The following is a 20,981-nucleotide window of genomic DNA, read 5'->3' as shown; positions in this document are numbered from 1 at the left end:
GCGTCTCATTAGTGTGATTGGATATCATTAGGCTATATTTAGTTGTCCTATAATACATGTATGTGCCATCATGGTTTTCGATATTCGTAATGAAAAAGGTAGCGTCTTAAATCTAATATTTATTTTCACTAGAAACAAACAAAATTTAATGTATAGTAATTTTATCCTGGATGAAAAAATTCAGGATATGATAATGCGTACAAAAACCATTATATCTATGTGTATATATATCTGCATAGATATTGTATATTTTAATGAAAAAAAAAATAGTTTTATTTTATAAAGGCTTTTTAAATGGATGGCTTCAAGTATTTCAAAAAAAAAAAAAAACAAAAAATGGAAGGCTCCGAGTTCCCTGTTTCTTTTACCAAAGAGTCGCTAAATCAATTTTTAATATTTCCAGCATATAATTTTCCCTCCCACCAAAATTAATTAATTCCATATTTTCAAGAATATAAGTCTCTTGAATGATCGACTTTGTTTGTTCAATGAACGTTTGGAAAAAAGAATTTATGTCCTATGGAAAAAGCTTCCATTCCTAATACCACAAAAAGAAGAACCAGATACCAAGCCTCGAATGGAAAAATACCCTCACTGTATATATATATATATATATATATATATATTCTTTTTGCACGTTAGTTATTAAGCTATTTTTAGCCTACTTCTTTTTATTATATATGTTGTTTATAGAATTTTTTTTATACCATTAATTATAAGCTAAATACATTGTATACCATAAATGGAAACATATCTTTTTTTATATTTCCATAACTAGTCCATAGCTTACAATTTTGCTTTTAAAAAAAATAAATTAAAAAAAAAAACTTGTAATGTTCCATAAGGTATGATTCTCAATCCCTTCCAGTTAAGCAGAGGTTTTCATCAGATTAGTCCGTCAAATATCAGAATAGCATCTAAATCAATTCAATAGCTATAACCTCCAACATGTGCACAAGCACGGTTGCTGTAACTTTGTCCGTACCAAGTCCACTCGTAGGGCATTTTCTTTTTTTTTCTTTTTTTCTTTTTTCATTTCCACTGCCCATAAAATATTGTTTTCAAATATAATATATATATATATATATGTTAATATAGTTAATCCAAACAATCCCATTTGCGCTAACATAAAAATAGTTTATCATGGGATGTCTTTGGTCGAAGCAGCATGTTGGACATGAAGACCCAACTGTTCTTGCTGCTCAAACTTGTTGTATGAAACATTTATTTTTTCTTTAATTTTTGTTCTCGAGTTGGAAATTTGTTTTTAATTTTTCCGTTTCTGAATTACTTTTTTTGCAGTCAATGTCACTGAGATTGAGATTTTGTACGAGCTATTTAGGAAGTTAAGCAGTTCTATGGTTGATGATGGGGTTATAAGCAAAGTATATATATATATATATTTTTTATCTGCTACTCTAAAATACCATGACAAATATGAATATCTGATAGTTGATACAAACAACACCAAAAACTAAGCAACAAGTCTGAATTAGTTTTTTTTATCTTTCAGGAAGAATTTCAACTTGGATTGCTAGGAAACAGCAAGAAACAAAGTCTTTTTGCAGACAGAGTAAGCTTCCTATTTATCATCTGTAAATGTTTATACATTGTGGATGCTAAACTTTTTTATGTGATGCTATTTGTTTGCTTTTGTTAAAATTAATATCTTGGCCTGGCTTATCTTCATAGATCTTCCAATTGTTTGATACCAAACATGACGGAGTTATAGAATTCGGAGAGTTTGTTCGATGCCTGAGTATCTTCCACCCAGAAGCACCCCAAGAAGAAAAGGCTGCATGTAAGAAAGTCTGAATATTTGGTTTCTCTATGATTTGTTTGCATGTATATCATCCATTTCACTAAAGCTACCACATCTAAGTTGCAGTTTCATTTCAACTATATGATATTTGGGAAACTGGCTTCATTGAACACGAGGAGGTAAAGATTATCATCTAAATCCTAAATCTGTTTTGGCCTAAACAACTTATAACTTCATAAATTGTCTACTAAATTTACAATAAATACATATGGTGGACTACTAGTTTTCTAAAATTTAGCTGGTGATAAGGTCAAGGAGATGATATTGGCGCTTCTGAAAGAGTCAGACTTGATCCTGTCTGAAGATATTGTTGAATCAATTATTCATAAGGTACTATATTTCCTATATAGAATTCGTTTAGAAGTTTAATTTAATCATTTTATTGCTTTTAACTTCTCCTTTGTTACTATATAGACATTTCAGGAGGCAGATTTAAAAGGAGATGGAAAGATTGATATGGAAGAATGGAAAGAATTAGTGGCTCACAATCCTTCCTTATTGAAGAACATGACAATACCTTATTTGAAGTAATTCCATTTTCCTTTGTTTGTATGTCTATGTTATATACATATATATACATTTTAGAGATTCCATATCAGAATATGATACTTTGATGAATGTTTTCGTACATTTGCAGGGACCTGACAGCTGCATTTCCCAGTTTTGTGCTGAGACCAGATATTGAAGATAACTTTAGCAACTAAATTTTGAAGGACAGTGAAATGCATCACCAAAACCAGGAAAGATGAAAATTCTATAACAAGATGTCAGTATGACATACAGATTTCAATCTCAAATATGTACAGAACAGGTTTACATTCCCATCAGAATATGAAGAAGAGGATGTGTTTCTTACCAAAAAGAATTTCCCCGAATTCTCACTATTTACATTTATCATGGCCGATCTGAAACTTCTACTTTAGATTATTAGGCCTTCTAAGTAACCATATCCTCCAAGTTCATGGGATAGCACATATTCGTATGCAGGCCATTCCATACATTGTCAGCTAGGATAGCATTTACTGCATCAGTAGGATGGAACTGATCCCACCAGATATGATTAGAAGCATTACTGCAAGCCATTTCTTCTGATATACACATGATCCAACCATTGTACTTGCCCAACCCACAACAAGCATCGGTAGTGACATTGAAACCTGGACAGTTGCATCATGATAATATATCAGCATGAGATGGACAGGATGAAAAAATAAAATTTGGTAATTAGTTTATTTATTTAATTTTTTTTTTTTTTCCAAACAATTTGAACAGATCTCTTACCATAACGTTTATGATTTTTTATTATATCCATGGAACCTTCAAACACATCACAGAAGATGATATTCGAATTAGGAAGCCCCTGACTAAGCTCATCAATTATGTATCTCATGACAAAGTTGAACTCCATGACCATGTCATTGATCTCTTCAACACACTCCCCGTTATTGCTTCTGTATCGCCACAAGTAGTGAGGGGCACAACCTATAGGTGCCAGCCCCACAACAACCATTCTTCTTACGTTTAAGTTGTACAAGTTCTGCATTATCAATCAACATGTTAGGAAACATTGATTACAACACATCAAGGTCAATCAAAATCCAAGTAAACAGATAGACTTCAAATTGGAGATTTCTTTTTCAAATCTATTGTGATGATTTATCCTAACACTTCTGTTAAGACTGTGAACCGAATCGCAAAAAAACCAATGCATGTGATTGGAGGGTACAAGGGAAAAAAACCAATGCATGTGATTGGAGGATACAAGGGAAAGGAAGGGAATTTCTATAATCAGAAGTATTTGCTGCTATTTGCTTTACTCATATACTGAATGGGATTTACGGATAAATAATAACACATGAAAGTATGTTGCAAAATGTATGCTTCATGAGATGTTCATAATCTTTTGCAATCTGGCAAATAGTGTTCCAATTCAATGATGCACATGAGAGGGAACACCAAGAAACCCAAGCATAGAAACTTAAATGCCAATGTGATCGAAACCTGAACAAGTCAGTTGAAAAATTTAGACATCCATACTCAAATAAAGAAACAAAATGTTTGAAACAGCAAGACTATGCAATCACCTTGAGTTCCTCCCTTATTGTAGAGGCTAAGAACTCGTTGAAACTCCATGGCAGATACAGATCTTGTACATTAGACACATTAATCAGATAGTAATGAATATAGTCGTTGATGCCAATTGAAATGTAGAATACAGAGTTTGAGATAAGATCAGTTGCGGCTAGCTCGCCCATGCTCAAGATAAACTGCTGATATGTATCAGTAAACTGCTGAATTTGTTGTGTGAGGGAAATGTGCTGGCCCTGTACATGAAAATTACAATTCATGATTCTAAAATCACTCAGCTCAGCAAAAATTATTCAAAACCTGACATTCTAGAATTCCTTGAAAGATGGAAAAGAAGAAATTAAGGGCCATCTAACTCTACTTGAACTCCTATGGATTGTCAAGAGAACATGAAAAAAACAATAGAAGAAAAATAGGAATATGTGTCAAGATTTTGGGTTTTGACTTCCTGCCACAATTCCTCTTGTTTTTCAGTGAAAGTCCAATGGTAAGGGCCATCTAACACTACATAAACTCCTATGGATTGCCAAGAAAACTAGGAATATGTGTTAAGATTCCGGGTTTTCCGTTTCTTTTTTACCTTTACTACAGACTTCTTGCCACAATTTCTCTTGTTTTTCAGTGAAAGTTCAATGGTAAAAAAAGGAAAACTGAAAAAGCATACCAGTTCCGACCCACTTGAGAATATTACGCCAGCTCCAGCAGATGCATAATTCACTCCATGAGTCATATCTTCCACAGTTCCAGCTTGCCCAAGATAGCTTGGTACAAAAGGAAGCCCAAGACGAAGTGCTAAAGGAGAACCCAAAACAGACACAAAAAAGAGGAATAAAAAATCAGCTTCCGGAAACACATTATAACATCTTAGAAAGATACAAGTAGTGCAAATTTTCAAAATCAAAAAATTAATTGAAAAAAGAAAATTGTTCAAGAAAACGCAGCCCTACTGAATTTTCCCTCCATGAAATTCAAACACTCTGTTTGGCGGCTGAGAAAATGTGTGGGAAGAAAACCCTTTTCTATATTTCTGCCAATTAGCCCTAGAAGCGAGTGAGATAGAGAAAGACAGAGACTAATTCATACAATCGGCCATGAACTTATTGATTTCCTCTGATCCCTCAAGAATCCTAAAATAGCGATTCATTTACCGCTTAAAACCTCATTCACTTTACATTTTCCACTAATTCTCATTTACAAACCAAAAGGCAAGTACGGACATAAAAGAAAACAAGAACCAAGATTTAAAAAAAAAAAAAAAAAATCATTTTCATTCATTTTCCAACCACCCAAGCAATAATTTTCAAAGAACATAAACAATAAATAGATCAAGAAAATCAAATTCTTGCCAAGATAGTCAACGGGAATTCTTCCATTACAGAACCTCCCGGTGGGACGATGGGTATCGAAATCCCGACCGTACGGGAGTCGATCAGCTCGAGCAAGCGTGCCGAGGAAGTTGTTGGTTCCACAGTCAACGGAGGAATCGCCGATGACAAACAAAGCCGGAACAAGAGGAGGAGCAGTTCTTGGGACTGAACTAGTCGCCGGAGATAAAGAGGTATTAGAAAATGGAGGTCCGAGTATGGACGAAGTTGCGGGAGACAGAGAGGTTGAAGAAGAAGGTGGAACTGCCGTTCCGATGGTGCTGAGGAGCTCTTGAGGAAACGACATTGCGTTTGGTTGCGAGAAAATGGTGGACGCGACGAGAATGGAGATTAGCGAAACAACTACACTCATCGCCATCGTCGTTCGCAGAAGCAGAGAGAGAGAGAGAGAGAGAGAGAGAGATTTGGCGGGAAAGAGAAGGCACGGTACGGTTAACATATATCTGGTTTTAAACCTTGGGCTGGACTTATATGGGTTTTGGTCTACAAATGGCCTAAAATATGCTTTTTTCTTCCTTCTTCTTCTTTTTCTTTTTAATTATTTTTTTTAAAGAAAAATGGATTGATGGGGAGCATCATAATGCATCTCCATACCATAATAGGTTTTTACCCAAAAAAAATTCCCCACATTTAATTCCATTTTGTTAAAATTACAATTTTTTTTTAGCATTTAAAACTTTGAATATGGAGTTTTTATTGGGTAAAGATTATGATGCATATCACTGCATAGGCCATACGTTAAGTGTCTCCCATGATTCCATCCCATCCCATTTTCTGTTTAATTTAGTATATTTTCTTTAAACTAACATTCTTTGGAAATTGTTTTTTGTTATTATTATTATTATTATATATTTCAAACTAATTAGTTTGCTATTCCCTAAAAACTAAAGTTAAATTTTTTTTTTTTTTTGATGAATCTAAAAACTAAAGTTAAATTTTTGGTAATGAAAAAGTAAAGTTAATTAATAATTGCAAGTTGAAACTAGTTTATCTTTGTTTCTCACCTTAGAAGATTGACCAGGTGAAGACCTTCTCAAGATTAAATTTTAGGTGTGGAATGTACGCTCCTGTAGGGTCATTTGGCACATGAAAGGACTATGACAGTGGCATAAATATGAACAAGAAAGCAAGCATTTTTACCGTCAATAATTTTGTATGCTTTTCTGTGTTTTTTTCCCTATATATATATATATTTATATTATTTATTTTCCTCATCAACTATTAACCATGATTATTTTTCCACTGGTCATTCACTAAAGCTGCAGAAACTGTAAAAGAAAATCAGACCCACGTAACCAACCATCTTCATTGCATGGTACACCATGATGCTGACTTATAAAGCTTTATATGTAAATGTCCACACCTTCCACTAACTTAGCTTGGCATCAAGGCCAATTAATTTCCCATTATTATTATTTGCTTAACAACTTAAATTAAAAGCTATGTTGCTTTACAATCCTTCGCATAGTAGCAAAGAGATATTTCTTTTATTCATAAAAGACTTTTCTTTGAATCAAAAGAAAAAATAATAATAACAATAATAAATAAAAAGAATTCTATGCATTAATCATTCAAAGGGAACTTTGGTACAATTATGATTATATGGATTCATCGGCCCTAAAACCAAAGGTTTTAAAAAAGCATACAAACAAAAAAGAAAGATTAGACTCAACTTTTAACACATGCTCTGCTACTTTATTTATTTTTTTTAATTAGATTTTATATTACTGGTACATATATTGTATTTGTGAGGCTAAAGATTGTTGAGCTTAATTACATGTTAGATTAAGAAACCTAATCTATTTCTTATTTCGGCCTTCAGCAAAAGCATATCCATATATCTTTTTTGGCCAACTGAATGGTTATCCTTAGAAATATAACTTATTGCGTGTGCCTATAATTCCTACCCAATTATAGTTGACAATATTTAAGTTTAACCCTTCATTTCCAAAAAGTGCAATTTCATTGATTATCTTCTTTTGGCACTCATTATACACAATATTACATGATATATAATGCAAAACAACAATAATCTGAAATCCAAATAAAAGCCAAATTACTTCAACATCGTTTGCTATATGCGCCAACACACCATAAACAAAACTTTCTCATTGGATCTTAATTTCTTGTTAGATCGCCACCTCAAAACTTTCCCAATTTCTTTTATAGGCCTACCACCATTTCTTTAATTTTTTTGTTTTTTTTCCAACTGTGCTTTGCCTAAGATACTTTTCTTTCCCACAAGGGCCAAAACTCCAAGTCTATGTACACGCGGTGTCACACCCAGCATACAACCAAAAGCAAAAACAAAAACAAATTAAAAAAAAGCAAAAAATAAACAAAGTCTCACTTTCACTCTTTTATATATATTTTTTGGTTCCCTAATCACTACTTCTTTTGCATTTTTACCACCTTTTCTTCACCGTTTTATTCCAAAGATAAAAACAAAACCCAAAACCCAATCCTTTAGAACCCCCATCCACCACCATTTTTAGTTTGAGCTCAAAAAGAAGCTCAACAACAGCATCAACAATGAGCAAGCCTCAGGGTCGCCGACCACCGCCTTCCGGCCGAACCAACCTCGCTTCTTGCATAGTCGCCACCATCTTCTTGATCTTCATCGTCATCGTCATCCTCATCGTCTACTTCACCGTCTTCAAGCCCAAAGATCCCAAAATCGCCGTTAACGCCGTTCAGCTTCCATCATTCGCCGTCTCTAACGGCACCGCCAACTTCACGTTTTCTCAGTACGTCGCCGTCCGGAACCCGAACAGAGCAACTTTTAGCCACTACGATAGTACCCTCCAGCTCATCTACTCAGGCGGTCAAGTAGGATTCATGTTCATACCCGCCGGGAAAATTGAAGCGGGTCAGACCCAGTACATGGCCGCCACTTTCGCTGTGAAATCGTTCCCAGTTTCGGATCCAAGGTCTATGGGTATGGGAATGCAAATGGGAGCTGCCGGGAATGGAATCGAACCCGGATTGGGAACGGTACCCACTTTCCCAGGAAACGGAGCCGTTGGTGGTGTTGGTGGTGGTGGTGGTGGGTACCCGGTCGGAATCGGACCCACTTTGGAAATTGAGTCGAAGATGGAGATGGCGGGTCGGATTCGGGTCTTGCATATCTTCACGCACCATGTGAATGCCAAAGCTGGGTGCAAAGTCGCCATTTCTGTGAGTGATGGATCTGTGTTGGGTTTTCATTGCTAAAATTTCTCATTCTTTTTTTTTTCAACTTTTTTGTGTAATTTTTAGCTTTTTAGTTTTTTTTTTTTGGCAAAATGTGTAACTTGGGGTGTTCATTTTGTTAACCCAATTTGATGAACTAAGTGTAAAAATTCAAACTTTTTTTGCGATTGAATTTTCCCTACCAACTTGTTTCACATTCTGTTCTTGAACCTCCAAAATTTTCTCTCAAAAATCTCTGCTTCTTTTGTTTTTTGTGGCCAATCTAAGTTGTAAATATAATTGCAATCTAAGTGGTAATAAAGCTGCTGCATTTATTTTTCGGGTGAGTATTTTGTATCCGATTTTCAACATTCAATAAAGGGAAAAGCTAACCAAGTTAGGCCGCCGGAGAGGAAAAGCTTTATGCTTTTACTTTTTCTTTGAGTAGATTAAGGGAGTGAGATTAATTAAAGTGGAAGCAAACGGTGATCCTATAAATCAGGGATTTAATAAAAAGATCACAATATAAATTAAATTATGATCAGCCAACTTTGAAGGAGAGAGAGAGAGAGAGACAGAAAGTCAGAGTGGGAGTCAGAGTGTGGGTCACCACACCCGTCCAATCACCAACTCCAAGTGAAAAATAAGTGAGTGAGAGATAAGACTTTGGGTGTCTGTTAGAAAGAAGAAAAAGAAAGCAATAACAGAGTGATTGTGGGTTGCATCATAATAGAAAGGAAATTGCTTTTGAAGTTTTTTGCAGTTTGCAGGAATGACCTATAGAGGCAGAGGGAGTGAGTGAATGATGGTTTGTGGAATTTGTGGGTTATCTTGTCCATTGCGATTTTTGAGAAAGATCAGGATTTCTTTGTTTTTTTTTTTTTAACTAAGAAAAATGGATGAGTTACCGCAAAAGAATAAGTAAAAAAAAAACAAAAGAAAAATGGGGACTGTAATGAGGGAGTGGATGAACTGTAAGCGGGAAGTGGTCAGTGGAAGGTACAGACATGGCTTTGGGATTCGAGTCTGCCTTTTTGACTTACACTATGATGATGCTCACTTAGTCTTGGATATTTATTTCACTGCTTTACCGCATTACCGATTACCCAACTCTGTAACTGTAAATTTTTGTTTTTGTCTTTTGCCAATTTGCTTTCTGCACTTATTATTCTTTAATTAAGAAAACAGAAAAGGAAAATTAACAAGAAACACTACTTCTTTTTAGTACAAGGTTTCTTAGGGTGTCTGTTTCTTTTTTTTTAAATTTCTTTGATAGAGTTGGTGCCACAATAATGAAATCCAGCTCCTGTAGCTTCTAAGAAGAAAAACCAAAAATATTAGTTAGATCTTTCATTATAACGAAAAGACAACAAAATCATAACATATTAAAACTATACGACAATTTTACAGACCTAATTTGCACAACAATTCAGTGAATCTGGGAAAAGTTTCTATAACATTACCGTTGCAAGATCTTGGCACATGATTGGGTAGATATAAATACATAGAGTTCGAAATTCCACATCAAAGGTTGACCCACACAAAATAAAATAAAGAAACTACACATAAAAAAAAAAAAAAAATGGCAGTCACAAGAAAATATTATACACCATAAATAAAAATCATTTATACTTGTAGAGCTTGCACAGCAACTGCATATCGTCTCTCCACCATTGGTGAATTCCATGAGCTTCTTTGAGATCCTTACAAGGGGTGGAATTAATGGTCAAGTTTGCTGAAGGAATGAGGTGCAGTGGCTCTGTATCTCTCCCCATAGCATTCATCAACAAACCCCCAATGGAATGCTGGGTTGCTAACCTCTCAATTCCTCCTGCTCCAATCTCCTCCATCTTCTTCCTGTGTTCAAAATATCCAATATATTCAGAGCAAATGTGATCACCTGGGTTTACAAATAGACTAGGGAACCATCCGGATAGAGCTGCAAACGGGTCTTCCGATCGATTCCTCTGCTGCTGATTTTTAGCTTTCATGGCAAAAGCCAGCCCTGCTGTGATAACACTGCTTGCTATCCTTAATCCATGCTTCACATTCTTATCTTTGATTCTCTCTATTGGGGCGGAGAAGAAAGGGGGATTGAAGAGGAAAGAGTTGAGGAAAACGCCAGTCTTGGCCATGGATTTTCCAGCAAGCATTGCCATGGCTGACCCCAAGGAATGGCCTGCCAACCAAACATTTGAATCTCCTACTGCAGCCACCATGTTCCGAACTGCTTGCATAGCAATCTCGAAACGAGATGTGCGGTGAAGTCCATGCTGGATGAAGTGGAGATCAAGTTCGATATCCCGAGCAAAGGATCCAGGCTTTGTTAAGGTTCCTCGGAAAGCAATTACATATCTTGGACTTCCATCCAGTGAGTGATTCAAGAAAGATGAGGGAGGTTTAAATTCGTAGATCACACCGAAGATGGAAAAATCAGTATCATCCGTGAGGCAACGAAGCAGCTTAAAATGAAAGAACTCCCACCAAGGAGGAGCAAGGGCCTCGGGACCTTCACGTTTCTCCTGGCGATCCCGTTCAACAATGTAGACACCCTGAACCAAACTCGCTGCCACAGTCCTTCGATGATTTATATTCTCCCTGCATGGGATGGCAATGATTTTATTTTCTCATCATCTTGCAAATAAGAACACATAGACTTGTGATAACCATAGATAGAAAGAATGTCAATTTGATAAAAGAAATTCATGCAACAAGTTCGTATGAGGACGGCTGACAGCATGAAAAACACAACCAGCATCTTTTTTTGATATTAGATACTAGGATAGAGCAATGGCATAAGTTTATGATACTTGATTAAAAACATTTTTTCATGAACAATTAAAACATGAATCTTTTTAAGACAATAACAGAAAAAATCTCCATTACCAACTGATAAATGAAAATGGAAATCACCTCTATGCATCAGAAATGAAAATGCTACATTTTTAAAAAAGGCAATGACGCAGAAGCCATGTTTTACATCTTCATCTTATGTTTCCTGAAGAATAGAAAGTGGGCCCAATTGCAAATGCTCAGACCGAAATCCTAATAATGGATCTGAGATCACCCAAACTAATTCAGGATAAAAAGACAATTAGGAAACGGGTCCTAGTCTGGGAATTATAAATCCTATGAACACTGTCGAGTAAAAACAATCTCGGTAGATTGTAATTGGCTTATTGGCATAACAGGTTTATAGATATCAGATAAAAACAACAATAAACAGCTATTAAAGAAGCCATTTCCATTTAGTTTCACCATGAGCCACTTGCATTACTTCAACAATACACAGAAAATTTTCAAAACACCATCAGAATTCAAACCGGAAATTAATTAAACAGTAAAGATCTTTCTTTTTCATTTTTTTTTTGAAGGCTTTACCAGTCGATTGAAGTTAGATGCAAAGGTCCGCAAAGGTCAAATCTTTCTCTCTCAGAGGCCATTCTACCATTGGATGTTCTTCTGTCTTTTCCCCTTGTTTACCTCAAAAGCTGTTATCTAGTTTATAAGAGCAGAAAATGGTCAGCCGTTAGAAAAACCAGATCACTTGAAAGTTGAAATACAAATTTCTAAATGGAAAACGCATTCAATCCATATCTAAACATAAAACCCAATTTTGGAACTAGATCAGATGAACACAAGGAACAACCTTTAGGATCAGAACTAAAAAAACAACATTTTTAAAATAACCCACCAAAGATAAATGCTTTTTTACACGAAAATATAATTAAGCTTCATTTCTTAAACCACTCGAACATCAAAATAATAGCCAAAAAAATAAAATAAAATAAAACGAAAGGAGCAAATCCAACCTCAACCCCTTTAAAAATCAAACATTTTTGTCATAATATGTAAGAAAACCAACCTGGGATTTCAATAAAATTTGCAATGCAAACACGAAGACTGCATTTTTACAAGAAGAACATAAACAGAAAATAATTTATTTTTTTTTTAAATGAGTCAAAATGGATCCCGAGACTAATTTATGTAAACGGAAGCAATATTCAAAGAAAAAATACAGATCCAAATGATATGTTCGAAAGGTTTCATTCCTGAGTGGTGGATGAGAGAGTAAGACCTCAGGAAGATAAGACAAACGTTGCAACTTCAATTTCCGACAACCAAATTCTTAAAAAAGTCTTCTAGGCTCCATTCCCAGATGCGGAATCCGAGACCAATGCGATTCTAGATGCGTAGGAGAAGGAAGGGACTTACAAATATAAAACGACAACGTATCATTCTTAGCTAGCGTTACGACGTCGATTTAGCAAGGTTGTTGCCGCCGTTGTGCAAAATAGGTGGATGGAGTTTCATCATCATTAACCGACACGTGTTTATGACTTGAAAATGACTGGAGAGGATGACTGCGCAGTTTTAAAGGCTTTGACCTTCCATTTCTTTGCGTTTTATTATTACCATTTTAAACTAATTATATATAACCAATATTATTATTATTATTATTATTATTATTTTAACGTCTATGAATTTACTAAAATCTGATATCTTTTAAATTGAATAAATTATAAATTCTTCGACTGCAAGGAATGAGATCTTTACTTGAATATCAAGTGAAATCAACAATGAGATCTTTACTTGAATGTCAAGTGAAATCAACAAAAAGAGAAAGAAAAAAGAAGAAAATTAAAGAAGGGAAAATGCCTTCCATCTACAAAAAGTTCGGCCATGAATGAAAATTCCGAAGTGTAACTTCAAGTGAAATAGAGGAAATGAAACACTTCATGAGAAACAAAAATGATTTAAATAGACGAATAAATGAAAATTGCGTTATCTAATATGCAGTGTTCTTTTTTTTTTTTTTTTCTGGTTGGACCCTTCAAATACAGCATAAAATCAATGCTTTTCTCAAAAAATAATCAAATTCCACACCTTAAGTCGGAGATTTACAAAAAATAAAAATAAAATAAAAAGTCGAACCAAACATATTATATACCTTAAACAAAGAGGGGGGGAAAAAAATGACACATCCGTATATCATAATGTAGTATATAAAGCACTTTGAAGGCGATGAATACAAGTGACCGACTAAAATGCCATCACCTCCTTTAGCAAATTCCATGTTACATATAAAATACAAGAAAGATATATAGTAGCCAATCCATTTCTGCTCCTATCATAAAGTAAATCATGAATGAATGAATTTTTAAGCCGCCATCTACGCCAAATTCCACATACAAATGAGATGGTATTATTTGCTGCGGAACTACTTGGCCCAGGCCACTGTATCAATCTCCGCTTGTGCACTCCTATACAGTTCCAGCCTCTTTGCAAGGGCAGCACGCCGTTCCATGACTGCTGGATCCTCGTTCAACAATGCTGACAAACGCTTTTGCTGCTCGGGAAATTTAAAGTCCAATGGAGTTAAAAACTCGATTCAAAAGGAATTTGTCTTACCTTCAAAACAAGCACATATTGTTATGAAAACAGGAAAATATTTCACTCACATCCATTTTTCCCAACTCGGTGAAGAAATGGTCAAGCAAGCTTCGTTTGGCCTCACGAACTTGACAATAGACAACGGATTTGGGAATAGAGTTTCGCAAAGTTGCACATACCATGTTGACATATGACAGAACTGTAGTTCCTGTTATATAAAGCAAGATAAGTATACTCAATGTCAGCAGTGATGCTGGTTACCAGTTGAAACAGAACAAAACAGCAAGCACTAACACACAAGATTAACTTTCACTTTTATAGGACTTACCAATTCGCCTGAGATATCCATCGTTGTATCTATCAAAAATAGAATGTGATGGGTTGCCACCCTTCTCAACATCTTGAGGAAGCTTACGGAAGAAATCAACTGTCAGGTAACTACATTCCATATCAACTAACTTCAGCGTTGCTTTCTTGCTTTCATCCCTCATTCTCTCAAGTGATTCACAAGCTGCATTCCCGACCTCTACTCTAAGACCAGGATATTGCCTTAGCTCCTGTCAGTCAGAACCAGACTTGTTTTAACAGCTTGCAGAACAATGAACCAAACATACTAACTGGGGAAAGGAATTTCAGGTATCTGGAGTCTTCAAAACTTTTAAAGCAGGCAGCATAGGTTTTAATTTTATTAGCTTAAAAACCAGCGTTTGCATGCATAAAAGAAGGAAGACATGATTTATGCATTGCCTAACCCCTATATTGGGGGCATTGATGAATGTGCTTATGCATGAGTGTTAGCACATGCAGCTGCCAGAGCATGCATGAATGTGATACAAGCCATGTGAATAAAGTATTCAATTCAAATTTAAAACAGGGAGCATTAACATAACAAGTTTCCCTGAAAAATCGTTCTATTTTTTTTTTTTATTATTATTTTTTTCTATATGCCTGGTAAGTATATTGATTAATGTTTGAAGTTAAACCAACAGCTCAGAAAAAGACAACAACAAAAGCAATAAATTTTGGCAAAGGGTACAAACATACCACGGTCTCACTGACAGCCTTGTGAACCAAATCTTTCAGTAATGAATGAACCTGAAAACATGAATATAAGTTAATTCTCATGAAAACCAAAGTTGAATGTTTGAAGTTACCAAAAAGAATGTCACACGTACTGCATCAACAGCTGCCTCAGCAGGGCCTCTTATAGTAACTAAAGTAGATTCAATGAGTCGACGGTATCCTTGTTCAGGAGCTATTAAATGAGGTTGATATCCATCAGCTTCAGTAATGAGCTTCCGTATGTTTTCCATTGAAAGTTGCTTATCAAATTGCAGCCTCTTAAGGGCAGCTGGAAGCTGATTATCAAAAACGTTGTAAATTTTGTCACCACCAGGGCGCCTGTGGACAGCAATGAAGATACCAAAAATTCATTAATGTCTTAATGGATAGAAGAAGAGATATATATTCAACTAAGCTGGACAAAGGTATAAAAATTATTTTTAAAAAAAAAAAAAAAGGTATCACATACACGCCATCCAGATGCTCTTTGTATATTTGATCAAAAGCACGGCAAATCTCCATGATGGAATATAATTTTCCCTAAAAGAGAAAAGCAATATCACCTGCTATTCTTGTGCAGTATAATGATAGATCAAGTGAAACAGGAAAGTAAATAAAACTCACTCCAGCATCAGCCGCAATAGGCTTTCCAAGACGAGACAGTTCAGATTCGAGATCAGAAATTGTCTTGCTAATAAGAGACTGGATTCCTGGGATTTTGGACTTGATAACATTTTCCAAATGCTGAAAACATAACAATAGTAAATATCACAGAAGAACTATATCACTGAATCTTACAAAGAGAACAAGCCAAATAAGAAAGACCTTATCCTACCTTAGAAAGCATCTTAGCAAGATGCTCAGAACCCATTCTATGAGCAAGGTGCTTGTATTCAGGTGTACTTGAAAAATATTCACGCTCTCTACGCCGAGCAGCAATCATGTCAACATTCTTATTAATATCTGCTTGTGATCGGTTCACAACTCCCACCCAAGGGAATTTTAGCCTGTAAGACTTCCCTTCCAAAATCTAAGCAAGCACAAAAGAGGTTAAGTGAATCAGCACATAGAAATGAAAAAATGCATGTAAGGCTTCTAACTGAAAACAATAAATAAGCCTTAATGACACACACAACCACATTCCTAGCATTTATAGAAAGTATGATTCACTACTGGAAGTGACCTGCATTGAGAAACAAATAATTTTTCTGTTCATTATTATCTAACAAAATTAAATCTTTTACCCAAAAAAATAAAATTCAATCTAGAAATCTTGGAAACATATACAGCCAGTTGAAGAACTGGTGGGTAAAGGAGTTTAGGTTCTTCAATAAAAAAGAACAGAATTTCACAAGCAAACTGTCTCAAAAGGCTGCTTTGAGAATCTTTTTGGCGCCATTATTGGCACAACTCAAAGCAAGTACATACGACCAATCAGGTAATACCCTCACCTACACATTCACTAAGATATGCAGGTGATAAAAGCAACACCTGATATACTAGCATTAGTGGCTATCTAGGTTTCATCCTAACAATCTTAAGCATGCAGAAGGTTCAAGAAGAATTCCAAAAGATGTTGGAACCAAAAAAAATTTCTTTTTGACTTTTTAAATTTCAGACATTATAAAATTATCCTGTGTCACATCAAAACAAGAAATTAAGCCAATCTACCTCAACTGCATCGGTACCCTTGTCCATAAGGTCAATCTTTGTCAAGACTCCAAGTGTTCTCTCCCCTGAAAAGTGATAGCTAGAAACTGAGTACTGGAACATCCATTAAGTCTTGTATAATAAAAATTGGTGCAGCCATTAGAGAGTAGCCACATTTTTTTCATATTATTTCCAAAAGAAACTTTACATAATTCTTTCCTCTTTTTTTTGGTGGGGCGGGGAGAGAACACAGCCAAGCCCATTTTTTATAAAAAAAATTCAATATCAATAAAGACAGAAAGAAGCCAATTTTAGTTACCCGTAGGATCTACTTCACGGGAGATTTTAATTGCATCAGATGTAGCAAGATCTTGATTGGCAGGTGAAATTGCAAGGATAATACAGTTGGGCTGCGCAAAAAGTTCAGAAATAAGTAATGCAACACGGTAATAATTTTTATTTTTGCAATGGCCATCAACAAGAATACAGCTGAATTAATATTACTCGGAAATCCAAATTCCAAAATATAAATAATGCCATACACTTCATATTTTATATAACAATTGGATCCACTGACATGAAATGGGAAACAGAGGGGAAATAAATCATCAGAATTAAAATATGCTTTTAACACATTACATGCTACACAAACATATTACTTAATATCTACTATTACCTTCTCGATATAGGAGCGGACCATATTCTCAATTTCTTGCACAACACTGTCTGGTTGGCCCTCTACATCATCCAAGACAATATATTAAAGCAATATAATAATATGAAAAGAAGAGAACATTAATATGTTGCAAAAAGACTGGGAAAAGAATGGAAAAATGAACATATTCCTGGAACTGTAAGGGACTCAGGTTTAATTGATTTCTTTCATTTTCCTAGAATCAGAAATGAGATATTTCTTTAGGTCTTTAGCTATCGTTTTCCTTTAATTTTACTTGAAATTTGTTATGAGCACATATATGACAAGTGATAACAGTGAGGGCCGAAGCATCTAGCTCTGTACAGGACCTGCATCATATAGCCAAACTAAGAAACACATTACTCACCAACTGCTACTTTTGTAAGTCCAGGAAGATCAATGAGCGTCAAGTTGACAACTGTCAGTATTCAAGAAATAGTAAAATGTCAAATCACTGCTACCATAATATTATATATACGTACATATATATATATATATATATTAGAAATACTAAGGATATTCATGAGACAAAATAGAACTTGTGACAATAGGCAAAACTTCAAACTCCACATCTTACCATTAGGTGAATATATGCTAAGATGAATTGGAATACTAGAGATTTGTTTGGTACGACCGGTTTCTCTGTCTGTCTCATCTTGAATCTCTTTCCTCACGGCAGCTTCACAATTAAGATTTAAATTATTAGGTAAGGTGGAATAACCACAAAGGCAATATGTCTCCACCCTCTCTCCAAACAAGAAAAATATGCCAGGATACCAATTTTCTATGTTAAGTACAACATGGTGAAAACAAAATGATATTTTATGCAAAAGTTCAAACAGACCCTTAACGTAGCAAGAAGAAAAAAATTGTACTAATCCATTGCCATATACCAAAACAAAGACTCAAGAAAAGAAACTTACTAAAATCAGTAAATCTTTTTCTCGGAAGGTGAAGAAACTCTGCGTATTCTCTGCTTCCCTCAGCAATCTTATGAAGCTGTAAGACAAGAGGACGCCGAGTAACAATACCTGCAAAATATTTCCATTCATCATTTGCCACGATATTTTATTAAGAATGAAACCCCATTATTGGAATCAACCAGTTCAACACCGTAAAGTTAGTTACCTGAACCACGGGGTAAAAAGTCCTTGCCAACAATACTTTCCAACACAGAAGACTTGCCTGAACTCTGAGAAAACAACATAAAAATATCAGCAAGCAATTAGTTTTGCACGACCATATACTATATTTAATTAAATCGATTTTGTTCAAGCTCCAAAATGCACAAAATAGACCAAAAACAATTCCAAATACATCAAAAATTGCATAAATCTAAAGCAGTAAGAGATCATCTTGATTTCAACTTCTCACGATTAAATCAAAACCGTACATTAGAATTTCATTTCATTTCTGTTAATAACAAAGATCAAAAATACTTTCAAAAACATTTGTTTTTGTTTTTTTTTTCTTTTTAGATCCCCCCAAAACTTATTGAACAAAAAAACAAAGATTTAGACGACCAACACGAAATCTTTTACAAATAATTTTTGAAATATATTTATATATAAACAAGCAAAAAGTTAGCAAATCAGACCATAATCAAAAACCATCACAAAAAAAAAAAAAGAAAAAGAAAAGGTTGAGAAAGCAAAACCAAGAAGATGAGGGAGCTAACCTGACCACCGACAACAGCGATCGCAGGGAGAGAGTCCCAAAGAGTAGGTAATGCGCTAGCTTCGCCATGGTCACCAAGTGCCGTACAAGCCCTTTGAATTTTGTTGACCAGAGAGATGAGGTTCTCCATTTCTTCTAATCTTAACCGCAAAGATCCGGCGCCGGCAACCAAAAACTCAGTCAGTCAGGCTCAGATCGCCCGGATCTGAGAAAAACGGCACCGTATCAGCGAGAAAGAAGAAAAGCGAACGACAGGAGAGAAAGAGAGAGAGGGGGAGGGAAAGTTGGTAGTGACGGTGAGGAGAAGAAGCGTGGAATGGAAGTGGCTTCTTTCTTATTTGTTTCAAAAAAACAAAAAACGAAAAAATCAAAATAAAAAAAAGCAATTTTTAAAAAGCCAGCTAATGCGACAGTGGAGCCGATTTGAGTGAATTTTGGTTTTATTTTTTTTTTTTTTATTTTTTTTTTCTCTCTTTGTAATAATAATAATTAATAATGAAAGCGAAAAACGAAAATGTACCTGAATTTTCTCAAACACCCACCCCGCCCCCCCCCCTAGATCTACGTTACCATGTCATTTTCCAACAATTTTGGCCCCTCTTTGGATTCTACTTCGACTCTTGTTCTTCTTTTTTTTCTTCTCCAAATCAATTCCTCCAACGGTTCAAATTTTTTTTATTACTTTTTTAACAATTTTAGTTTCCAATAAAAACTATAATTTCCATTCCAAATTTCATCATTTTGTTCATCTTTAATCCCAACGTAAATAATCTGATGATTTATAATTATGTATGGAGAATATTTTGGTTAAATAAATGGTGAACTTTTTGTTTTCGTCCTCAGAAAAAAAAAAAAGTATATATATATATATATATATATATATACGAATGGTAATAAAATTTTCAGTGCAGCGGAAAAAACAAGGAACTCCTTATCTAAATAATATTCTCCAAGTGTTAGTGTAAAATCCATAGTCCATACAATTTATGGCCATATGGAAAGAGATAGAAAAGCCGTCTATTTTATTTTGAAAAACTTTGGATTTTTATTTTTATTATTATTGTTTTCTTTTGTATTCTTATGTAAACGAAGTCTTTGTATTCTTATGTAAATGAAGTCCAACACGGTTTGAACTTTGAAGTTTAAATTGGTGGAGCAAAAAATTCAAACTAGTAATCCAACGGCTCAAAGTGGCATCACATCAGGGTTTACCGTTGGACCAGCAACACTCTTTTTGAATTATACTCGGTTTCATAATCATCATTCTTGTCGACCTATATGTATGCCTCCGAAGTCAACTTTTGCTATTTGTTAACCTTTAAAAAAGAGTAACTTCCAAAATTCATGTTTCATAAAGCAACAATAAATTGGAAAAAAAAAAACAACAAAAACACATTTTTTTATTCCTTAAACAACGGTTTGGTGAAATCTTGAACCTCGGGGCTCACGCATCCAAAAAAGAAAACAACACTAGTGTTTCAAAATATCGTTCGAACTGATCAAAATGATTGTGTATTTTTCTCAGCAAATGTATCTTTTAAAGACTGAATGCGTTCTTTTTCTTTTTTTTTTTTTTTTCTTTTTTTAATATTCATATGCTTTTGAAATCATAATTTGGATAAACAAATTCATCCTTTAGCATAAAAAAAAAAAAAGAAGAAAGAAAATAAATAAATTTATCACAAAAAATGTCATTGAAAATTAAAATCATTATATATCAGTTTATCTTAAATAATATTTATTTTATTTGATTAAGCTAAAATTCATATTTAAATTTAAAGATTATTGAATTCTATTAATATAAATATATATTATTATTTTTTAAATGCAATGATTATTATGAATGGATCTTAATTTAATAAAATAAATTATATTTTATTTGAGACTAATTTTTATATATATATATATATATATATATATATATATATATATATATACTGGACTTCTTATTTGGGGCCTTACTTATCATTTGACCCATAAAAAAAAAAAATGATTTCTCTTGTTGTCTTTTATTTGCCTTTTCTTTATTTTCCTAGAG

General features: G+C 34.5%; 5 protein-coding genes across 8 annotated transcripts; 2 read left to right on the top strand and 3 right to left on the bottom strand.

Moving 5' to 3' along the window:
* Window positions 1-1,055: 1,055 nt before the first annotated feature.
* LOC107429803 (calcineurin B-like protein 7) lies at window positions 1,056-2,599 on the top strand. 2 transcript variants are annotated; one of them, XM_016040552.4, is made up of 8 exons: window positions 1,056-1,213; window positions 1,303-1,385; window positions 1,514-1,573; window positions 1,693-1,801; window positions 1,889-1,941; window positions 2,072-2,152; window positions 2,237-2,349; window positions 2,460-2,599. In XM_016040552.4, exons 1-8 carry the CDS (start codon window positions 1,144-1,146, stop codon window positions 2,524-2,526), a joined length of 636 nt encoding a protein of 211 aa, XP_015896038.2. In that variant the 5' UTR covers window positions 1,056-1,143; the 3' UTR covers window positions 2,527-2,599. The 2 variants fall into 2 exon arrangements, with proteins under 2 accessions (XP_015896038.2, XP_024934716.2); XM_025078948.3 differs by lacking the exon at window positions 1,303-1,385 and having other exon boundaries at window positions 1,087-1,213.
* Window positions 2,600-2,758: 159 nt separating this feature from the next.
* LOC107429804 (GDSL esterase/lipase 7) lies at window positions 2,759-5,708 on the bottom strand. Its single transcript, XM_016040553.4, has 5 exons — window positions 5,257-5,708; window positions 4,575-4,702; window positions 3,907-4,146; window positions 3,104-3,359; window positions 2,759-2,979 (listed from the first exon to the last, which is right to left on the bottom strand). The coding sequence occupies exons 1-5, from the start codon at window positions 5,651-5,653 to the stop codon at window positions 2,759-2,761; spliced, it is 1,242 nt and encodes a 413-aa protein (XP_015896039.3). The 5' UTR covers window positions 5,654-5,708.
* Window positions 5,709-7,594: 1,886 nt separating this feature from the next.
* Window positions 7,595-10,049, top strand: LOC107429836 (uncharacterized). The gene has a single exon (XM_016040588.4). It carries the CDS (start codon window positions 7,828-7,830, stop codon window positions 8,506-8,508), a length of 681 nt encoding a protein of 226 aa, XP_015896074.1. The 5' UTR covers window positions 7,595-7,827; the 3' UTR covers window positions 8,509-10,049.
* Window positions 9,895-12,723, bottom strand: LOC107429834 (GDSL esterase/lipase At4g10955). 3 transcript variants are annotated; one of them, XM_025079345.3, is made up of 3 exons: window positions 12,545-12,723; window positions 11,848-11,957; window positions 9,895-11,064 (listed from the first exon to the last, which is right to left on the bottom strand). In XM_025079345.3, the coding sequence occupies exons 2-3, from the start codon at window positions 11,907-11,909 to the stop codon at window positions 10,089-10,091; spliced, it is 1,038 nt and encodes a 345-aa protein (XP_024935113.2). In that variant the 5' UTR covers window positions 11,910-11,957; window positions 12,545-12,723; the 3' UTR covers window positions 9,895-10,088. The 3 variants fall into 3 exon arrangements, with proteins under 3 accessions (XP_024935113.2, XP_015896072.2, XP_015896073.2); XM_016040586.4 differs by having other exon boundaries at window positions 11,848-11,964; window positions 12,545-12,722; XM_016040587.4 differs by lacking the exon at window positions 12,545-12,723 and adding an exon at window positions 12,332-12,538 and having other exon boundaries at window positions 11,848-11,964.
* Window positions 12,724-13,383: 660 nt separating this feature from the next.
* Window positions 13,384-19,297, bottom strand: LOC107429831 (dynamin-related protein 5A). The gene is made up of 16 exons (XM_016040582.4): window positions 18,945-19,297; window positions 18,395-18,458; window positions 18,190-18,297; window positions 17,844-17,945; window positions 17,634-17,684; window positions 17,249-17,310; window positions 16,892-16,982; window positions 16,594-16,658; window positions 15,758-15,952; window positions 15,547-15,666; window positions 15,392-15,462; window positions 15,036-15,261; window positions 14,905-14,955; window positions 14,189-14,417; window positions 13,929-14,068; window positions 13,384-13,816 (listed from the first exon to the last, which is right to left on the bottom strand). Exons 1-16 carry the CDS (start codon window positions 19,071-19,073, stop codon window positions 13,688-13,690), a joined length of 1,833 nt encoding a protein of 610 aa, XP_015896068.2. The 5' UTR covers window positions 19,074-19,297; the 3' UTR covers window positions 13,384-13,687.
* Between the last annotated feature and the right edge of the window lie 1,684 nt (window positions 19,298-20,981).

The sequence above is a fragment of the Ziziphus jujuba genome, chromosome 6 (genome assembly GCF_031755915.1).
Source record: "Ziziphus jujuba cultivar Dongzao chromosome 6, ASM3175591v1".
NCBI classification, from domain to species: domain Eukaryota; kingdom Viridiplantae; phylum Streptophyta; class Magnoliopsida; order Rosales; family Rhamnaceae; genus Ziziphus; species Ziziphus jujuba.
Note: the sequence above shows the minus strand (reverse complement) of the source record. Positions and strands in the feature narration are given on the sequence as shown.